This window comes from Suncus etruscus, chromosome 1 (genome assembly GCF_024139225.1).
Source record: "Suncus etruscus isolate mSunEtr1 chromosome 1, mSunEtr1.pri.cur, whole genome shotgun sequence".
Classification (NCBI taxonomy): Eukaryota; Metazoa; Chordata; class Mammalia; order Eulipotyphla; family Soricidae; genus Suncus; species Suncus etruscus.
In genome coordinates this window covers 183,557,942-183,578,241 of record NC_064848.1, presented here as the reverse complement: position 1 = coordinate 183,578,241, position 20,300 = coordinate 183,557,942, and the positions used below count along the sequence as shown (strand labels likewise).

The following is a 20,300-nucleotide window of genomic DNA, read 5'->3' as shown; positions in this document are numbered from 1 at the left end:
TAAGAACTAGCACGAGTGGAATTTTTATATGTACCCTATTATTACAAGTTTTTCTGCTTGTTTTTCCTGCAGAAAACCCAGAGCCTTTCCTCTTATTAGATGTACTACTCTTTGCTTTCTCAAATACAACAGTGAAACAACTAGATCTTTGGCTGAGCTTCTTTTCCGAAGTTCTCTGACTAGGTGAACATGTATAAAGGGTTCACTGAAAGCCACTTGGAGAACCAGCAGGGGACTGTGTCTGCTGTACCTACTGTGCTTCTGGACCACCTTTCTCTACTCTCAGAAGTGTCTGTTCAGGCAACTGCATTCATTTTAATAACACATTAAAAAATAATTAGGAAAAAAATATCTCTTGCCAAATTGGGAAGTCATCTGAATTGAGTTATTTGAACTGAGCTAAAACACATCTTCACCTTCATTCGGTTACCTACCTTTTTGCTTTCCTCCATTTCATGTTCAAACATGGCACTAAAAACTGGTGATCGAGCTATAGAGTAAAAAAAAAAAATTTGAGTCATATATGGTAATCACAATAAAATGTTATATTTTTTGTTATGAAGAAATAAATTTCTTTATTGTTTTACTTGCTACAAAGAGGATTTTAGTAATCAACTTATACCAGAATTATAACGTTCCTTTCTTCTTATGACAAAGGTAAATAATCATACTACATAAGATGGAGAAAAAATAAATTATACCAAAAGTAATTAGTTCTATTCCAACCATTCAGATTCTCAGGTAATCATTTAAATTATGTTATGTAACAATGACAAACCTCTGGTAGATTTGGGGGTTTGAATGGAAGATCCTTTAAGTCCTGGATTTTTTTGTTCTTTTTTTTGGCCATATCTGCCTACACTTTGGGATCACTTCTGGTGGCTCGTGGGATCATATAGGATGCTGGGGATTGAACCCAGGTTAGCTGCATACAGGTAAGAACCCTACCCACTGTACTAGCCATGCATTGCTGTCTCCAATTCATGTATTTTTTGTTTTTTTGTTTTTGTTTGTTTGTTTGTTTTTGGGTCACACCCAGCGGTGCTCAGGGGTTACTCCTGGCTGTCTGCTCAGAAATAGCTCCTGGCAGGCACGGGGGACCATATGGGACACCGGGATTCAAACCAACCACCTTTGGTCCTGGATCAGCTGCTTGCAAGGCAAACACCGCTGTGCTATCTCTCCGGGCCCCAATTCATGTATTCTTTTTGTTTGTTTGTTTGTTTGTAGGCTACAACCAGCAGTGTTCAGCAGTTACTCCTGGCTCTGTGCTCAGAACCATAGGGATGCTGAAGACTGAATACAGGTAGGCTATGTACAAGGCAAGTGCCCTACATTATTGAGCTATCACTCCAGTGTCAAGCCTTCTTAATGGAAGTAATAATATTCCAAAGGCAAAAACAAACACACACTCCAAACAATTCCCAAAAACCTCAGATATTATAAATCATTTGAGGTCTTTTCTAAACTCAACTCTACCGGAAAAAAAAATTGTACTCCTGAGTACTTAATGTCTTTCATCAGATATTCTTTAGTAGTTTTCCTTAGGAATGGGGTTTGATGTAAAAAGACTGATGAAGAATGTTCTAAACTAGACCCTTCGGTGGCATGAGAAGGCCTTGCAGCTGGCACGCGGGAAGGGGTCCGAAATTAAGATATGTGGCGTGGCGGGAGGCCAGTGTGCCAGTGTCTGCTTTGCAGCTCACCTGGCAACAGGGCCGGACTGGCCATTGGAAGGACCAGGCATTGTGCAGCAGTTTGGGCACTTGGGCTCAAAAAGGTTAGCCATCACTGCTCTACACCATGCTATTATTCCAGACTAATGAATGACAGCTATGAAGACCTAAGAAAATTTGATTTTAACCATACAAAGGTAATAAAATGGCTAAGTACTCAGATACCATTCTGTTCAAGGTTTTTTTTTTTTTTTTTTGGTTTTTGGGTCACACCCTGTGACGCTCAGGGGTTACTCCTGGCTATGAGCTCAGAAGTTGCTCCTGGCTTCTTGGGGGACCATATGGGACGCCGGGGGATCGAACCGCGGTCCGTCCTAGGCTAGCACAGGCAAGGTAGGCACCTTACCTCCAGTGCCACCGCCTGGCCCCCCCCCCCTTTTTTTTTTTTTAAATCAAGCGCTATCAATTGATCCCTAAGTGAATAAACAGTTGGAATCTGTAGTAGGACACTGAACTATAACATAAGGAACTGCAGTTCTGATCTATAATTTAAGTCAGAAAGGGTTATTCAGATCTGCCACTTTCAAAACATATAATCTTGGGCAAATCACTTAACTTTCTGAGCTATAATATTTCCAAACAGATACTGTTTTTGTCTGAGAAAGATAATAGATCTTAAGTTATCAAATAAATATATCACAGAAGATGAAGACCAGAGGGATGGTGTCTATCAGAAAAGGAAAAGTCCAAAGCAGTAATATGTTTGGAAAGTCTTCAGCAGATAGAAGCTGATGTTGCAAAAATGAATACAATTACGCAGGGAAAGTAACTAGAATGAAAAAAGAACAAAACCGGACCCTTAGGAACACTTAACTTTAAGAAGAATGGTTAAGAGGACAGAGGCCACAAATTAGAAACAGAGATGCCTGGGACTGGAGCAATAGCACAGCAGTAAGGCATTTGCCTTGCACTCGGCCAACACAGGACGGACCCCAGTTCGAATCCCACAATCCCATATGGTCCCCCCCCCACCCCCCACCCTGCCAGGAGAGACTTCTGAGTGCAGAGCCAGCAACTTCTGAGCACAGCCAGGTGTGAGCCATCCCCCCCCCCCCACCAACACCAAAAAAAAGAAAAGAAAAGGAACAGAGGAGCCAGAGAGCTAGTACAGAGGGTAGGGCACATGTCCTATATTCAGATGGTCTGGGTTTGATCCCTGGCACCAAGCCCCTCTAGGAGGAATCCTTAAACAAGCCCAAAGCACAGCTGGGAGTGCCCATAAACACCATGAGGTGGATGGGTGGGGATATAGCTATCCAATCAGGAGAGAAGAGTCAAATAATCCCTCATATTTAAGGGTTAGTAGATCATATAACTTTGGAAAACTGTTTCATGGCAAGGAGGTGAACTGAGAACAGATGGGAGGAAAGAAGTACAAACAGTAGATGTGCTCACTCAGACTTAGCTCCAGGGAAAAAACGAAACAAAATAGAACTAGTAAGGGGAGAAGCTTGAGCCTGTTTGCAGGCTGAGGGTAAATAGGTAATAGGAGAAAAGCAGATGAAGATACTAGATCACAAGGGTACAACTGGCATAGTAAGGTTTCTGACAAGGCAACATGGAACAAAAAACAGAAGCAGAAAATAGTCTCTTTGGACACAGGAAAACAGCCCTTCCTCCAAGAAAGCAGGGAAGGCAGGTAAGGTGAAAAGTCAAAATCTGAGTGCCCACGCAGGACAGCTAACCATAGACCCCCTGGGCTGACCACTTAGTCCAGGGGACTGAGATCCCCCCACGCCAGATGGGTCTTCAGGGCCACGCATGGTAAATCGGGCCCTGGGGGGAGAGTGGGGGAGAGAAATTCCTCCCCTATGCATACTAGACCCCATTCAGTAGTTCTTTTCTTACTAGTATTCATTTTCAAAAGCGCTCGGGCGTATGTGACATACATACTTTTTAACAACACCCAAAAACATTCTTTTTTTGGTTTTTGGGCCACACCCGGCAGTACTCAGAGGTTACTTCTGGCTGTCTGCTCAGAAATAGCTCCTGGCAGGCATGGGGGACCATATGGGACACCAGGATTCGAACCAACCACCTTAGGTCCTGGATCGGCTGCTTGCAAGGCAAACACCGCTGTGCTATCTCTCCGGGCTCCCAAAAACATTCTTAATTCTCGACTGTTTCTAGGGAAAAAAATAAAATTCCCTAGATTCAGAGGATAATATTCAAATAGGTCTGTAAAAATCAGTGTATATGTAGATGTGACTTCCTATACAGTGGTCCTCTTTGACTGCCAAGCCTAATCCATAAACAATTCATCTATACAATGTATATAGCCCCTGTGATATATATTTCACCTCCCCTACACCAGAGCCCCTCTACTCCATCTCCCAATCTGGATTCGTTATCTTCCCCTCAATTAACCCTCTTTACCCTCAGTTCTTTAATTTGTTAGGCACCAAGACGGACCTCCTGCCCCAACAGATTCTGCCCTTTCGCACACCCCTACGAAGCTCATTATTACTCCTTAAAACTCTCTCACCCACAACCATCAGTACCCCACATTTACCCTTTTTAACTTCAGTACTACACAGTCCTAATCACAGACCAAAGTCGTGCATTGAATTTAACAACCCCCAACTATTTCAAAAGACATAAAATGAACACATATGTCTTTTGAATGTTTTATGTGTATTTTAACAGCTATAATTCTTTCTAAATATTCTTTTACCGTGAAGATTCTACCTACTTTTTATCTTGTCTTCTCTTTGTAAGCTGTTCAATAAGGAATTTTGGTGGAAGAGTCCCTCAGTTTAATGCTTATGATTGAACCATGTCATGGGGATTGTTGGACTTGTTCTTATGGCCCCCATATGCGCCGATAATGCCACATGGTATTGTTCCTTGTTTGCATAGGCACATTAAAATGGGAAAATACTATACATACAAATAAGTTCTTATCTAATAGAGATTGGAACACATAAATCTTGTAGTGCAATGGGACCTTACACCCTGAATACTGATATAATGACCTCGCACAGGCCTCAGAAGAATGGCATCCTCCATTCACCCCTGAACCAGGGAAGCTATCTATGAAACATCCAAGGTTTTTTATAACAACATTAACAAGCATTCCTCTACCAGGGAAGACCCTACCACTGCTGTGACATCGACCTGCTCAAAAGAGACTTCCCTTAACACTAAGAAGACTTGACAACAACAACGACCTGCTTATGGACAGGGTTCTTTGCATTGCCCTTTAACTGTGAGGTGAAACGAGAGGATGCTCTGCACCATCCTGACTGCAATGTAGAATATGCAGATTCCAGGATCTTTAATACAGAAGCATGATATCAACAACAGAGACTGTGTGAAAAATAAAAGTGTATTGGCACTACAGACAATGACTTGGATTGGACAAACTAGTTTGCCTGGAGCCTAGAGTTGGTCTTATGGCAGGAAACTTCAGGGATAAGGTCTCCTTGTATTTAGGCCAAGGCTTTTCCTTTCCATGTCCCTCATATTTTGGTGGGCCTATGCAAACAATAATTGCCACTCTAACACCTTTTTTTTTTTTTTTGGTTTTTGGGCCACACCCGGCAATGCTCTGGGGTTACTCCTGGCTGTCTGCTCAGAAATAGCTCCTGGCAGGCACGGGGGACCATATGGGACACCAGGATTCGAACCAACCACCTTTGGTCCTGGATCGGCTGCTTGCAAGGCAAATGCCACTGTGCTATCTCTCTGGGCCCTCTAACACCATTTTTACTGTGCTCCTTTGACTCTAATCCTTAAGAAAAACAACTCACTTAAAAATTCTTTTGAGGTTAACTTAAACTAATATGCATGTGCATGGAAATGTAAAAAAGTACTTTGCCTTCAATGTTTAAGGAGTTACATAAGTTTTATGGCTATAGATTGCTTTGTGTGCTGCTAAGAAATATGTACTACAATCTGGGGACTTGAGGGACAAAGTAATTGTATATGGGTTCTGTCTTATTTTTTTCTTTTTTTTTGGTTTTTGGGCCACACCCGGCGATGCTCAGGGGTTACTCCTGGCTGTCTGCTCAGAAATAGTTCCTGGCAGGCACGGGGGACCATATGGGACGCCGGGATTCGAACCAACCACCTTTGGTCCTGGATCGGCTGCTTGCAAGGCAAACACCACTGTTCTATCTCTCCGGGCCCTGTCTTATTTTTCTTAATGTTCTTTGGCTGAAAGTTCAAAGTTAAGATATCAGCAATGGGGGCCGGGAAGGTGGCGCTACAGGTTAGGTGTCTGCCTTGCAAGCGGATGGACCACGGTTCGATCCCCGGTGTCCCATATGGTCCCCCAAGCCGGGGGTGATTTCTGAGCGCATAGCCAGGAGTAACCCCTGAGCATCAAACGGGTGTGGCCCAAAAACCAAAAAAAAAAAAAAAATTAAAAAAAAAATATCAGCAATGGTACTACTGAGAATTCTGTTTATGGGTTATTGTTCTTCCACTGTAACTTTACCTTGTCCTCTTTCTTTGCATCTTTGTTCTCATAACTAAAACTAAAAAATTAATATAAAAAAAAAACTGAGTGCCCACAAAAGAACCTCATTTTTGGGTCAACATCTTTTAGAAACTAGAAATTAAGGGGTAAAAGGAAGAGTGGTAAAGATTGGAAGAATTGTAGGTTTCCTTCTACTGCTAAGAAAAAAATGAGGGAAACATGCCTACATACACTTCACCACATAACTACACCATGCTTTTTATTTTTTAAAACTTTTGTTTTTATTTATTTATTTATTTTTGGTTTTTGGGTCACACCAGGCAGTGCTCAGGGGTCACTCCTGGCTCTACGCTCAGATATTGCTCCTGGCAGGCTCAGGGGACCATATGGGATGCCAGGATTCGAACCACCGTCCTTCTGCATGCAAGGCAAGTGCCTTACCTCCATGCTATCTCACCGGCCCCCTATTTTTATTTATTTATTTATTTATTTATTTATTTATTTTTGGTTTTTGGGCCATACCCGGCAGCACTCAGTGGACCATATGGGATGCTGGGACTTGAACCACCTTTGGTCATGGGTCCGCTGCTTGCAAGGCAAACACCCTACTGCTGTGCTATCTCTCCAGCCCCCTGCATCGTACCTTTTTTTTGTTTTGTTTTGTTTCCCGGGCCACACCCGTTTGATGCTTACACTTGGCAGGAGTGATTTCTGAGTGCAGAGCTAGGAGAAACCTCTGAGCGCCACTGGGTATGGCCAAAAAACAAACAAAAAAACAAACAAAAAAAGACCATGGACCTATTATTAGAGCAAGATCTGATTCTCCAAATCACAGGAAACACTCATTCTTTTAGGATAATCTGTATGGAACAGAGGGCTAGCACTGCAGGACTGGAGATTTACTGGGTGGTAATTTAATCATGAGTCCAGAATCCTCTCTATTATATCCTAAAACCATTGAGGGACTGATATCTGTTCCTATTCAGTATTCTGGCAGCTACACTCTAGGAAAAAAGGTAGTCAATACTGTATCATCAACTCCTTGAAAATTAAGTCCATACAGAGAGAACGGATCAAAATACCACATTTTTGGGAACAGCCTAGTTTTAATTAGCTATAGCAAAAAAAAAAAAATGTTACCAAACTTTAAGTATATATTTAGTTGCATTTTTCTATAATAGCCCAAAAAGTTGAAGTTATGCAGGGCGATTATGCACTCACTATCTTCCCCTTGTTTCACCAAATGAAAGCTCCCCATGAATAATACCAACCTGCTAAGATCGCTTTGTGAGCCTGGAATTCCTGGCCAGCAACACACAGACAACAATCTGTGAACCTGGAATTCTCCCATAGTCCTCCTAACTCATCTGCCAATCGGCACTCAGGAACCTTCACCATATTCATGGTATTCTGGCCAGAAATGTTCACGGAATCTTGCACCACACTCACCTGTGAAAGATAAAGAAACGGTTGGAAGCTTTGCTGCCAAGAATTTTCTTCCCAGCAGGAGGAGAGATGACTTTCACTTGGCTGCTAAAAACCACTGGTACTCAGATACCAAAGGTAGTCATACACAGAAACCCTTAAAACCACCTACCCAAACCGAGACTTTGTGGATGTAGTTAATTTCCAATTGAGTACAGTCAGGTCGGATTTGTTTGATACCCCTGTCAATGGGGAGAAAGCCTCAAATTTCCAACAAGTCTTCTTTTCCAATTTCTAATATGCTCTACTTCCCCTGCCCTGAAACCTGGGCAAAAGCATCTAGAGAGAAAAACTGACTAAATAAACTTCAAGTATTTCCCTTATTTCTTTTTTTGTTTGTTTTTTGTTTTTGTTTTTTTAATTTCCTTATTTCTAACATAAACAAAACTTACATACAGAAAAAAACTTCCAAAAATCTTTAACTTAAAACTAGAGAAAAGGTTTAATAAAGCCTAGAAACACTTCACTATTTTAGTGAGGTCTAGAACATGAAAATAAAGTGCTTCTTCTATGTGGCTGGTCAATAACCAGTACTTCCTCAGAAATGTTAGTTTAATTAACTGAATGAAGCTCGGAAGAACTTCCTTATTGTGATAGCTGAATGGGTGTCCCACGTCACTCAGACCCTCGTCCAAGTCATCTGAGACAATGACCAATGACACACAAGATGGCTGCCTCTAGTCAAACAAGCACTTAGCATCTTTGGAATAGAATGACAACAATCCAACTTGCCACTACGGCTGAAGCAATGGCTAAGTGATCTATTCAATTTAGCTTAGTAAGCAAGAAAACTTTTGGATGGGTGAGGAAACTCAGACAAGGTTTTAGGATATTATATATCCCAATACAGGGATTTATAAAGCCATTTGCCACTATAAAATAAATCAGAGACCAACCCATCAAGTTTTCTGCACACCAGCCATTGCTATGCTTCATCTCCTACTCGATAGGTTAGAAATGTTAAAATCTTGGGGCTGGAGAGATAGCATGGAGGTAAGGCGTTTGCCTTTCATGCAGAAGGTCATCGGTTCGAATCCCAGCGTCCCATATGGTCCCCTGTGCCTGCCAGGAGCAATTTCTGAGCCTGGAGCCAGGAATAACCCCTGAGCACTGCCGGGTGTGACCCAAAAACCACAAAAAAAAAAAAAAAAAAAAGAAATGTTAAAATCGGGGCCGGAGAGATAGCACAGTGGTAGGGTGTTTGCCTCGCAAGTGCCGAGCCAGAACCAATGGTGGTTCGAATCCTGGCATCCCATATGGTACCCCATGCCTGCCAGGAGTGATTTCTGAGCAGAGTCAGAAGTAACCCCTGAGTGTTGCTGGGTGCGGCTCAAAAACAAAAAAACAAACAAAAAAAAAGTTGAAATCAAACAGAATTCATAAGCCTCCCCACTCCTACTATTTCTATGAGTAACATAGCAAGGATAGCTTAGAAAGAACCTAAATGAGACAAATTTCTTTTAACCTTCAAGATGTAAGTCATTTCTCAAATGCTACCATAAACCTGGAGGCAAAGTTAATACTCCCTCCAAATGCCCCATATTTCCTTCTGTGCAGGGGTGAGAAATCTATTCACTGGTTTAAAACTAACTTTGTCACAGTCTTGGGCAATGCTTAGCATTTTCAGCACGTTTAGCAGCATCTGACTCTAATATTAATAGGATTAATATTATACACAGCAAAAACCACCTTACAGAGATTTTCTTCTCGTCCTATGTAAGATCTCTAATTTGGTTCAGTCACTTTCTCAGATTAACACCCTAACTTCTCTGATATGATATTAGTGCCAAAAGTAGAAGCTGTCTATATTCAGTAATAATAGTTTCAAAATTCTATCAGAAAAAAAAGACCCTTAAATCCAACTTCCCTGTATGAAAGGCAAATATCTCTTGGGGTGGCAAATGAAGGGACTGGAAAATGCTTTTGGCAGTGGGTTCCAGCCTGAATTAAACCAGGCTGACAGGAACCCAAAGTCATTAACACTTGATGGCAATTTACTAGACTGGGCAAAATGAATTGGCAGGAGCAAAGCTGAATTTCAAACTATGGCTCTTGGTAAACCCTCTGCTGGTAAGAAGCTCACTTGGTAAAGAGGGACCCAAAAACTGATTCCTCTTACTGGGGTAATTCTCTCCAGGCTCAGACATGAACACAGCAGGAAGGAAAGATACCTTTGCTGTCTGAGCCAAACTTGTTCTGTAGATATATGGATGCCTGGAGTCTCCAGAGTGCTGAATGTCTGGCACCTCTCACCAACATTAAATACGCTTAATTAAAAATACATTTTAAATGGCATTCACAAATGAGTCTTCAGAGCCTAAACTTTTAACTTAGAAAGGGACTGTTTTTCTCTGCAAATGATGATGCTAAAATGAGATCATATTAAAAAAAAAACTAAGGAATTTTTTCAAATGCCTATAAAGTTGACTACGGAGACTCATTCAAAACTGCAGCTGTGAAGATGACGTGACTGTGACATTTATGTCGTCTTAGAAATGACTGTTTGAAAATGTCTCAGGAAGGCTGTATAACCCTCCATATTTTAAGCTGTAAACGGCCTCACTTTTTAAGTCAGTTTCTTTACTTAAAAAAGAAATTTTCATAAAAGACTAAAGATTGTGCCAATTCGTATACATTTTATTTAAACATAAAAAGCCAAAATAAGACCAATGGAAATGTATTTTTAACTTCTATATATTTAAAGCAATCAAGAAAAAAACCTGCATATGGTTTTTTAATAGCACTTACATAATCCCTAATCAAAATACTACTAACAATCTACATGTCCATCTACAAAGAATGAGAACAAAAACTTGTTTATTTATGAATAGTTTATTTACAAAGCAGACTATTTAAAGCACTTTAAAAACCTATAATTAGATCCATGATGTAGAAAACTGTGAAAAATTTTATAAAGCTCAGATTAAACCCCTTAAGGGCATCCTTTACGGGAATCCTAGCAGTGATCCCTGATCCAGCAGAACCAGGAATAAACCCCGAGCACAATGGGGTGTGCCCCTTCAGCCTCCAAAAATAAATAAATTAAAAAAAAAAAAACAAAAAACAAACCTAGTTCATTAATAAGGAAACTTAAACACTATGTTGCTTAGGAGTACAAATAGTAAACAAGGTAATGATGGTATGACATAGCATCCTCTGAGTGAGTGACACAAGTCAATAGGCCGATGAGTAGGGGAGGAAGAAACATACATAATTCACTTCCAAGTTATTATGATATTATTACTCAGTTATTGCTAAGTGGTAGTTACTTAACATTATATTTTATATATAAAACCCCCATTTATGTAAGTTTAGCACAATAAAATAGCATTTTCATTTATATCAACTAATATACCCCAAAATCTACAATGAAGTATAAAAAACAAAAAAAATATTATATTTAAAATTTGACCCAATGAAGTATTTTTAGGCTATGAAGGGGTATTTTATAGTTGAGGAAAAGGAGATATTTATTAAAGTTAACCAAGGTCTTAATTTTTCTTAATCTGGTGTGTCTGGGGGGGGGGATTTTCTCCTGAGGGGAGTACAGTGGCCTGGGGGTCCCACTAGTTATACCTGGACAACCAGGTTGAGCAGCATGTGATGGCCTGAGGCTGCAGTGATTACCTACTAGGACTACCCTGACAGTGCTCAAGGACCTGCAAGGCTGTGTCCAGTGTTGTTTAGGGAATCCTGTGGTGCCAGGGATCTAACCAGTATTGGCAGCATGTAAGACAAGTACTATAACTCCTACTATCTCTCAGCCCCAGAGTCAAAATATTTCTTGTTTGGCATTTCAAATCTCTTACTTTAACTTTAATTAAAACATTACAAAGAACCACTGAAATCTTTTATCTGTCAAAGAAATATAAAGAGAAGGTGAAATACTTATTCCTTTATTGTGAAGAACAACTACTTGTTTTCTATATAAATAAAGAGATCAATAGAAGCCCAAACATTTCATTTAAATTAAGGAGAAATTTAAGAGTATGATACTTGCATGGTTCCCTCTTTTGTTATCAAAGTAAAAACTCTCTATCCATTGGGAAAACTTGGTAGGGGCTGTTTCCTTGGGTCAGTGGCATTCAGCCCCACTTGGTGTGGTGCACCAGATTAGAAGTGCAAAGTGGACATGACCTAGACAATAATTTGCTGTACAAAATTAGGAAAAATGCCCTGACCTCCCAAGACACTGCTTCCCTCCAGTACCAATAAATGAAGATAAGAGAAAATAGCTCCAGGGATTGTGAGACGGGACAGTTTAGGAAATGTTTTGAGACTGCTTCCAAATACATAAACTAAACAGTATCAGCTTGGAAGAACAGCAGCATTTCCTATTAGACAGAAACATCACAGAGAATTGAAAGTAAACACAAACCAAAAATAGGACTGGGATGTAGCTCTGTTTTCAATGCCTAACTAAATATACTGAATAAATAAAACCAAAACAACAATAAAAGAGGAAGTCCAGGGGGCTGAAGAGATAGCATGGAGGTAAGGCATTTGCCTTGCATGCAGAAGGACGATGGTTCGAATCCCGGCATCCCATATGGTCTCCAAACCCGCCAGGAGTGATTTCTGAATGTAGAACCAGGAATAACACCTGAGCACTGCTGGGTGGGACCCAAAAACCAAAACCAAAAATAAAAAACAAACCACCCATCTGGCATTGTCAGAGTTTGTAATCTAATTTAAATATTCTTTAGTTGAAATACTCCAAAAATAAAAATATGCCAATTCTCTCACCTACTTATGGATACCTTATTGTATCTGATGTAAAAGAAGGGCCAAAGGCAAAGGAGCAGTAAAGGGTACTCATAATCTTTAAAAGTCTCAAATTAGTAAAAATTAGAAAGTAAACCATTAAAAAAAATGAACTGGGGGGGGGTTAAAAAAATGAACTAATGGGGGCAGAAGACAGAATGGTGGATAGAGTTATTGCCTTACACATGATTGATCAGGGTTCAATCCTCAGCATTCTGTCTAGTCTCCTGGGTACCACAAATGTGATTCCTGAGTGTTGAGACTGGATTAACCCCTGAGTGTCATCAGATGTGAATTCCCCAGATAAAAAAAAAGAACTAAAACTGATTTATAAACATTCCACTGAAAGGAGCAACAGGTCAAAGTGGGGGTACATTTGCACCAAAGAATCATCTAGCTTTGAAAAGCATTAAGAACTTACATGAACTACAGACATTTTAAAATCCCACATATCCAACACCCCTGTCCCTCACCCCCACACAACTGCCTTGCAATGCTGAATTCTACTGAGTCCATAGAGAATCTTGGAACAGAAACTAGTCTCACTAGGCACAAGCCCAAGTATGAGAAGCAACACTCAGCACCTGTGGCCAACAGAGAAGTGTGAGAGGAACAGATGGCACACCTGGTCTGATGGGAAGAAACCGATGGCATCAGCAGAACCCAGCCGACGCTTCCCTGTTCAACATCTCCTTGTTTCCAATGTGTCATCTCACTTCCCTTCTAAGTCAGTAAGGCAAATCTAAACTTAACCACAGGATTTCTCCTAAGAGAATTTCATATAGGGAAGCAAAGCAAAGAGTCTGCTTCAGAAATAACTACAGGATAAGAAACTGCCAAGTGAGGGCAGGCCAATTGGTTTCCAAACCAAGAATGTCAACACAAAGGTTGGAGCAGCTGGACTGGACATGGGGTTAAGAACAGGAGAAGGAAAGCATAGGAGAAAAATATCAGATTCACTATGGACTTGAAAATGCAGTTATAGCACTGCCCAAAACATCAGGTGAATTACTTAGGGATTCCTCTTTCACCAAAGCACCCTTGGCCTGCACATCACCAGGTGCCATGGAGCTCCCCTCTGCCACAGAACCTGAGCAGTGCTTTATCCTTGGGTCTGGCACTGCACCATAGGCCTAGTTGGCTGAGTAATGCCAGGAGATGACCCAGGCCTTGAGTAGTACTTAGAAGGCTATAAAAGCCCCACTCTCCTCAAAAAAAAAAAAAAGCTTTAATGTACAATAGAAACTAAAACTCCCACTATTTGGGGGGACCACATTTGGTGGTACGTTGGGGTTATTTCCCAGTCAGTCAGTGCTCAAGGGTCATTCCTAGTAGTTCTAGGGAAACCAGGAGGTACCAGGATTGAACAAGGGTCTCTTACATGCAAAACCTATCTATACTCAACCCTTGGAGTTTTCTCTGATCCCAAACTACAGCTATTTAAAATTTTTACTAACTATAGATCTCTAAGATGATAGATGGTTTAAGGTTAAATCAATGGTCTGTTAATAAAATATATAACCTTACAAAAAAACCAAATTCACTAACCCTGTCAACTAACTGGGTTAATATGAAATTTGAATTTCATACTCATAGACGAAAACCAGCAACATTTTGCCATGAATTTACAATTTTCTTTTACTTAGCAATTAAAAAAGGGATGGTAACTAGTAAGCAACTGAATTTATGACTGACTTTTTGTACTCAGTGCAGTACTCTAATAAGGTATAAAGTATACTTCCAAAGTTTCCTAATCATTAGCATCTACTCTGTAAACTATTCAATGAACTGTGGCTTGAAAATAAGCTGGCTATTTGACGGCCAGACCTTTTCTGTATAAAGATAAAATTCTTATAAGACACCTACAGAGGTCATTATATACTTTTGGAAATATCCTGAACTTATAGTGTAGGCCTACTATTTGATAGAGCACACTGTCTGGATGTTGGGGGAATTTCCCTGCAGTAGAAAATACTGTTCTGGGCATAAAGGTTAAGGCGTTTGATTTCATACAGAAGGTCATTGGTTCAAATCCCGATGTCCCATATGGTCCCCCATGCCTGCCAGGAGCGATTTCTGAGCGTGGAGCCAGGAGTAACCCCTGAACACTGCTGGGTGTGGCCCAAAAAAACAAAACCAAACAAAACCAAAAAAAAAAAAATACTGTTCTTATTTGCATCAAATGGTGCATACTGCTCAGGAAGTGGTTCCTTTGCCAAACAATACATAGGCCACACTTAATTAGCTAGAGATTTCACTGAAAACAATGAGTATTTATGAATGTATTGATAACAGTACAGAGCAATTAATTAATATATACACATAAATAAACTACATTCCAACTCACTCTTGGTTTGGGAATGTCACGTCAAAGCCCATTGTTGGTGAAAGGACCTCCTTACCTACCTGATAACAGATCATTTTTCTAGCTTGCAATGAGTTAGAGATGCTTATAGAACCTTTACACTAGGAAAAAAGGTTCTTACCTTCTTCTTTGGGGGGAGGGACGGGGGGAGGGGGTGTTGGGTCATATCCGGCAGCGCTCAGGGTTACTCCTGGTTCTAAGCTCAGAAGTCACTCCTGGCAGGCTGGGTGGGAGGAGGGGAAACCATATGGGATGCCGGGATTCGAACTACCATCCTTCTGCATGCAAGGCAAAACGCCTTACCGCTGTGCTATCTCTCCAGCCTCATTAAATGGTATCTTTTTTTTTGGGGGGGGGGGGTCACACCCGGCAGTGCTCAGGGGTTATTCCTGGCTCCAGGCTCAGAAATTGCTACTGGCAGGCACGGGGGACCATATGGGGCGCCGGGATTCGAACTGATGACCTCCTGCATGAAAGGCAAATGCCTTACCTCCATGCTATCTCTCCGGCCCCACTAAATGGTATCTTAAAAAAATAAAATCATAAGAAAGTCTGGACTGTGACTCAAGAAACTGGAAAAAGGGCCGGGCGGTGGCGCTAAAGGTAAGGTGCCTGCCTTGCCTGCGCTAGCCTTGGACGGACCGCGGTTCGATCCCCCGGTGTCCCATATGGTCCCCCAAGCCAGGAGCTACTTCTGAGCACATAGCCAGGAGTAACCCCTGAGCATTACCGGGTGTGGCCCAAAAATAAAAAAAAATAAAAAAAAAAAAAAAAAAAAAGAAACTGGAAAAAAGAAATCCCATACTGAGATAGTAGCACACAGCCTATTTTTAAGAACAAAGCTAAAACTCCCATCAACCCTGAAATCATGACAGTTTTCAATCAGTTACATAAATAATATTCATGCAACAGCCCCACTTGGGAATTTTCTTACTTGCCATCCCTGTTACAACACAATTACGTCTACTAACACCTTCCGTCTGGGAAATGCCAGTCTTACAGCAGGGTAATAAGACTCACCTCGCAGAAGAGAGTAAGCTTGTCATCAGGGAGAAGCCCGTTGGCCTCATCCAAGAGGAAATCTCTGCGTATGAATTTTTTGAATCCCCAGTCCTTGCCTTGCACAAACCTATATGCCCGCTGACTCTCTGGAGTGAAAAAAGAAAAGTCATATTTAAAGTTACTCCAAAAATCAGATCACATCCACAACCTGTCAGTCTATGAGGTAACTGAATGTGAAAATATTGTTCAGCAAAGAGGAAAATATTTACCCATAGCTTTGGTTTCTTCTCCCTTGGCATTCAGGATGGAGAATTTGAATTTTGCTCGAACTTCACTCTTTGGACAGCTTACCAGTAACAGATAAAGTGACAGATAATCTTTGCTTTCCTCATCTAATCCTTTTGGGTTTACTCGCAAACACCTGTCCAAAATGGGAGGGGGGGGTGAAATAAAAAGCATCCATGTTTAAAGGAGCCTAAAGCAGGGCAGGGGAAGAGAGCTCAAAGGGCTGAAGTGTGTGATTTACCCAATGCCATGTGGTTCTCCAAGCACTGAGATGGGAGCAGCCCTGCTAGACAGGCCTTTTCTGTAACAGGGAAAGAGTCCTAAAGGACAACTTTCCTTCCTACACAAATGGTGATATACACTGGAATTGTCATGAGCTCATTAGAAACTGGGGAAACTTGACTGCAGCCTCCTCACACAAACACTCCTGGGTCTAACCTCCCCAAATAAAATAAAATGTGTTGTTTTGTTTTTGAGCCATACCTGGTGACGCTCGGGGTTACTCCTGGCTATGTGCTCAGAAATCACTCTTGGCTTGGGGGACCATATGGAACACCAGGATTCGAATCACCAGCCCCAAAATAAAATTTTCTTAAGTCTTTTATTCTTTTTTTTTTTTTTTGGGCCACACCCGGCAGTGCTCAGGGGTTACTCCTGGCTGTCTGCTCAGAAATAGCTCCTGGCAGGCACGGGGGACCATATGGGACACTGGGATTCGAACCAACCACCTTTGGTCCTGGATCAGCTGCTTGCAAGGCAAACACGGCTGTACTATCTCTCCAGGCCCTATTCTTATTTATTTGAGACTCCTTCCAATTGTTATTAGTCACCATGATTTGCAATATTATCAATAGTCACGTTTCAGGCATACAATGCTTTGATATCACACCCACACCAGAGTTCCAGCATCATGGCCCTTTTGATATCATCTTGAGATGGAAGATATTTTGTTTCTGATTTTTGGCAGTGCCAGGAATTGAGCCTGGATCTAATGTATGCATGCATACACTTTTGCCACTGAGTTATGGCCATGGCCCAAAAAGAGGGACTCTTTTGGTCGCTTTTTGGGCCATACCTGGTGGTGCTGAGAACCAGTGACATGTAATGCTGAGAATTAAACACTGCCTCCGGCTTGTAGAATATGTGATACAACTTTCTAAGCTATCTCCCCAGCCCCAGAAACCATATTCCTGAAAAATAAGTAGTCTGTAATCTTTTACAGGCACTTCATAAATCTGGCAATAATATTCTAAGATTAAAATAAAGGAGGCAGTACAGAGGAAGCACAGAAAAAAGTAAACTGCATTGCACAGGATAGAGTTCCAAACTAGAATTCTAAATAGAATTAGATACCAATCTGTTACAAATGAATAGAGACAAAATTCAGAAAGATTGCAATAGGTTCAGCTAAGTTGAAAATGTCATTAGTGAAACTGCATGTGCTTCAGAGACTACTTTACCACATATTATACATTGGCCATATGTATCCTTAGGTCTTGCCAGTTTTGAAACAGGTGGCTCAATCTAGTGCTTCCCTAGGGAGTGTACCACATACATTTTTATATAAAAGCATAGATTTGAACATAATATGTAGGGACTAAAAGAACAGTACACAATGAACTAGGTTCAATTTTAGGTCCCTTGAGAAGCCCTGCCAATAATGATCTCTGAGAAAAAGAAAATAATGACCACGGATACTTCCCAGTTAGTCCAGTCCTGGTTGATATCTCTGTGACATTCTCAAGGGGGACAAATTCCCCTTTCTGCATGAACTGTAGCAGCCCAATGCCACCCCCTCCACACCCTCTGACAGAAATGGCCTACCTCCCCAAATTAACCTTATCAAACTTTCAAGCCACCAAATTTGTTTTAGATCTATAAATCTTCAATATTTTATAGTAGTGTCAACCCACATAAAATTTTTATGGAAACATTACATAATAATCTACCAAGCTCAGCATGCCTAAACAGTAACATAGAAACTAAATACTTCCACTAGCACTGAACCTCACAACCCAGTAAATCCTTAGACACTGACTTTAGTAATACCGTGGAGAGATCTGTATTGATCCAAGTTTTGATCATTTGTATTGTAATAAGCACTATGAAGTAGATTTGTTTATGCCTGCATGGAGGCAGACTATGGTGATGGGTGGGAGATTGGGGACACTGAAGGGAAGGACACAGTGGTGGTGGGATTGGTGTTTGAACATTTAATGCTTGAAATGACTGTATTATGAACTCTTCATAATCTCAACAAATAAAAAACAAGAACAAAAAAAATGAAGTGATCCCTGAATGCAGAGCCAGGAGAAAGCCCTCACTACAGCTGAGTTTGGCCAAAAAAAAAAAAAAAAATCAAAATTATTAATAAACACAATACTCAAGAATAAGGTTTGATGAGGCTGGGGAGATAGCACAGCAGTAGGGTGTTCACCTTGCATGTGGCAACCCGGGAGAAGCTTGGTTCGATTCCCGGCATCCCATATAGTCCCCCAGCCTGCCAGGGGCAATTTCTGAGTGCAGAGCCAAGAGTAACCTCTGAGTACCGCTGGATGTGACCCCCAAAAATCAATAAATAAATAAATAAAGTTAAAAAAAAATAAGGTTTGATCCCTCATGCCCAATATGGTACCCTGAACTCACCAAGAGTGACCTCTAAACACAGAACCAGGAGTAAACCCTGAGTGCTTCAAGGTGTATGTGTTCATACAATCAAAAAAATTCTCCATGAGGGGCTGGAGAGATAGCATGGAGGTAGGACATTTGCCTTGCATGCAGAAGGATGGTGATTTGAATCCTGGCATCCCAAATGGTCTCCCGAGTCTGCCAGGAACGATTTCTGAGCATAGAGCCAGGAGTAACCCCTGAGCGAAGCCAGGTGTGACCCAAAAAAACAAAACAAAACAAAACAAAAATCTCCATGAATGAAGAGTTGTTTTTTTTTTTTTTTTTTGGTTTTTGGGCCACACCCTGTGACGCTCAGGGGTTACTCCTGGCTATGCGCTCAGAAGTTGCTCCTGGCTTCTTGGGGGACCATATGGGACGCCGGGGGATCGAACCACGGTCCGTCCTAGGCTAGCGCAGGCAAGGCAGGCACCTTACCTCCAGCGCCACCGCCCGGCCCTGAATGAAGAGTTGTTTAGCTCTTCAAATCCAAACTAAACAGTACATGTATGCTTGGCCACACGGTTATTTCAGAAAAAGTTCAGGGGCCGGAGAAATAGCATGGAGGCAGGGCGTTTGCCTTGCATGCAGAAGGACGGTGTTCGAATCCCGGCATCCCATATGGTCCCTCGAGCCTACTAGGAGCGATTTCTGAGCGTAGAGTCAGGAGTAACCCCTGAGTGCTGCTGGGTGTGACCCCTCCCCCCAAAAAAAGTTTAAAAAATTTTTGATGGATGGTAGTGAGCCAAGTCCAATGCTTCAAATACAAGGAAAGCTAAACAGATGTTCAATAGTGTAGAGTGCAAAAATGGGAAGCTTAATGTAACTGGATTAAGAAACCATCTAGATTAAGTAATCGTTCTAACTGAATTATCTACTTTCAAGCCTACCCTACATCCAGGTATTTCAGTTCTACAAGTGAACAGACCCCTCCTTTATCAACTTAAAACAGACCATTTAGGGAATGCAGCAATAACACAGCAGTTAGAATATTTGCCTTGAATGTGGTTAACCTGGGTTTGATCCCTAGCAGCACACATGGTTCCCCAAATCCATCAGGAATAATCCCTGAGAACAGAGCCAGGAATAAAATCTGAGCACCATGGGATGTGGCCCCAAAACAAAACTAAAGCAAACAAACCCCAGGCCATTTAGAAGATTTTACATTAAAATTAAAGAGGGCCAAAGCGATAGCATAGCATAGCATAGCATAGTGGTAAGGAATTTGCCTTGCATGTAGTCAACATAGAACAGACCCCAGTTCGAATTCCAACATCCCATATGGTCCCCCAAGCCTGCCAGGAGTAACTTCTGAGCACAGAGCCAGGAGTAACTCCTGAGTGCCACCAGGTGTTCCCCAGAAAAATTAAAATTAAAATTAAAAAAGTTTTTAAATCAGAAAATCTGGTCAAGTTAGCTCGTATCCATAATGAATGTAGGACATTCAGTTGCCATGTAACAAAACTTATACTGCACCTGAATATCAATCTATACTCTTTTTTTTTTCTGTGCCAGAAATAGAATTCAGGGCTTTACATATGCAAGGCATGTATTCTACTCACTGAGTCACAAT

At 41.2% G+C, this 20,300-nt stretch overlaps 1 protein-coding gene across 2 annotated transcripts in view; it reads right to left on the bottom strand.

The window, feature by feature from the left end:
* The window catches only part of SPOP (speckle type BTB/POZ protein), a 107,557-nt gene that overhangs the window by 7,810 nt on the left and 79,447 nt on the right, over window positions 1-20,300 (bottom strand). For both annotated transcript variants that reach the window (XM_049780533.1, XM_049780540.1), the window contains exons 4-7: window positions 16,045-16,196; window positions 15,794-15,921; window positions 7,431-7,608; window positions 435-490 (exon numbers count right to left, since the gene is read on the bottom strand). In XM_049780533.1, coding sequence (XP_049636490.1) covers window positions 435-490; window positions 7,431-7,608; window positions 15,794-15,921; window positions 16,045-16,196 — 514 coding nt within the window. The remainder of the gene's footprint in view (window positions 1-434; window positions 491-7,430; window positions 7,609-15,793; window positions 15,922-16,044; window positions 16,197-20,300) is intronic.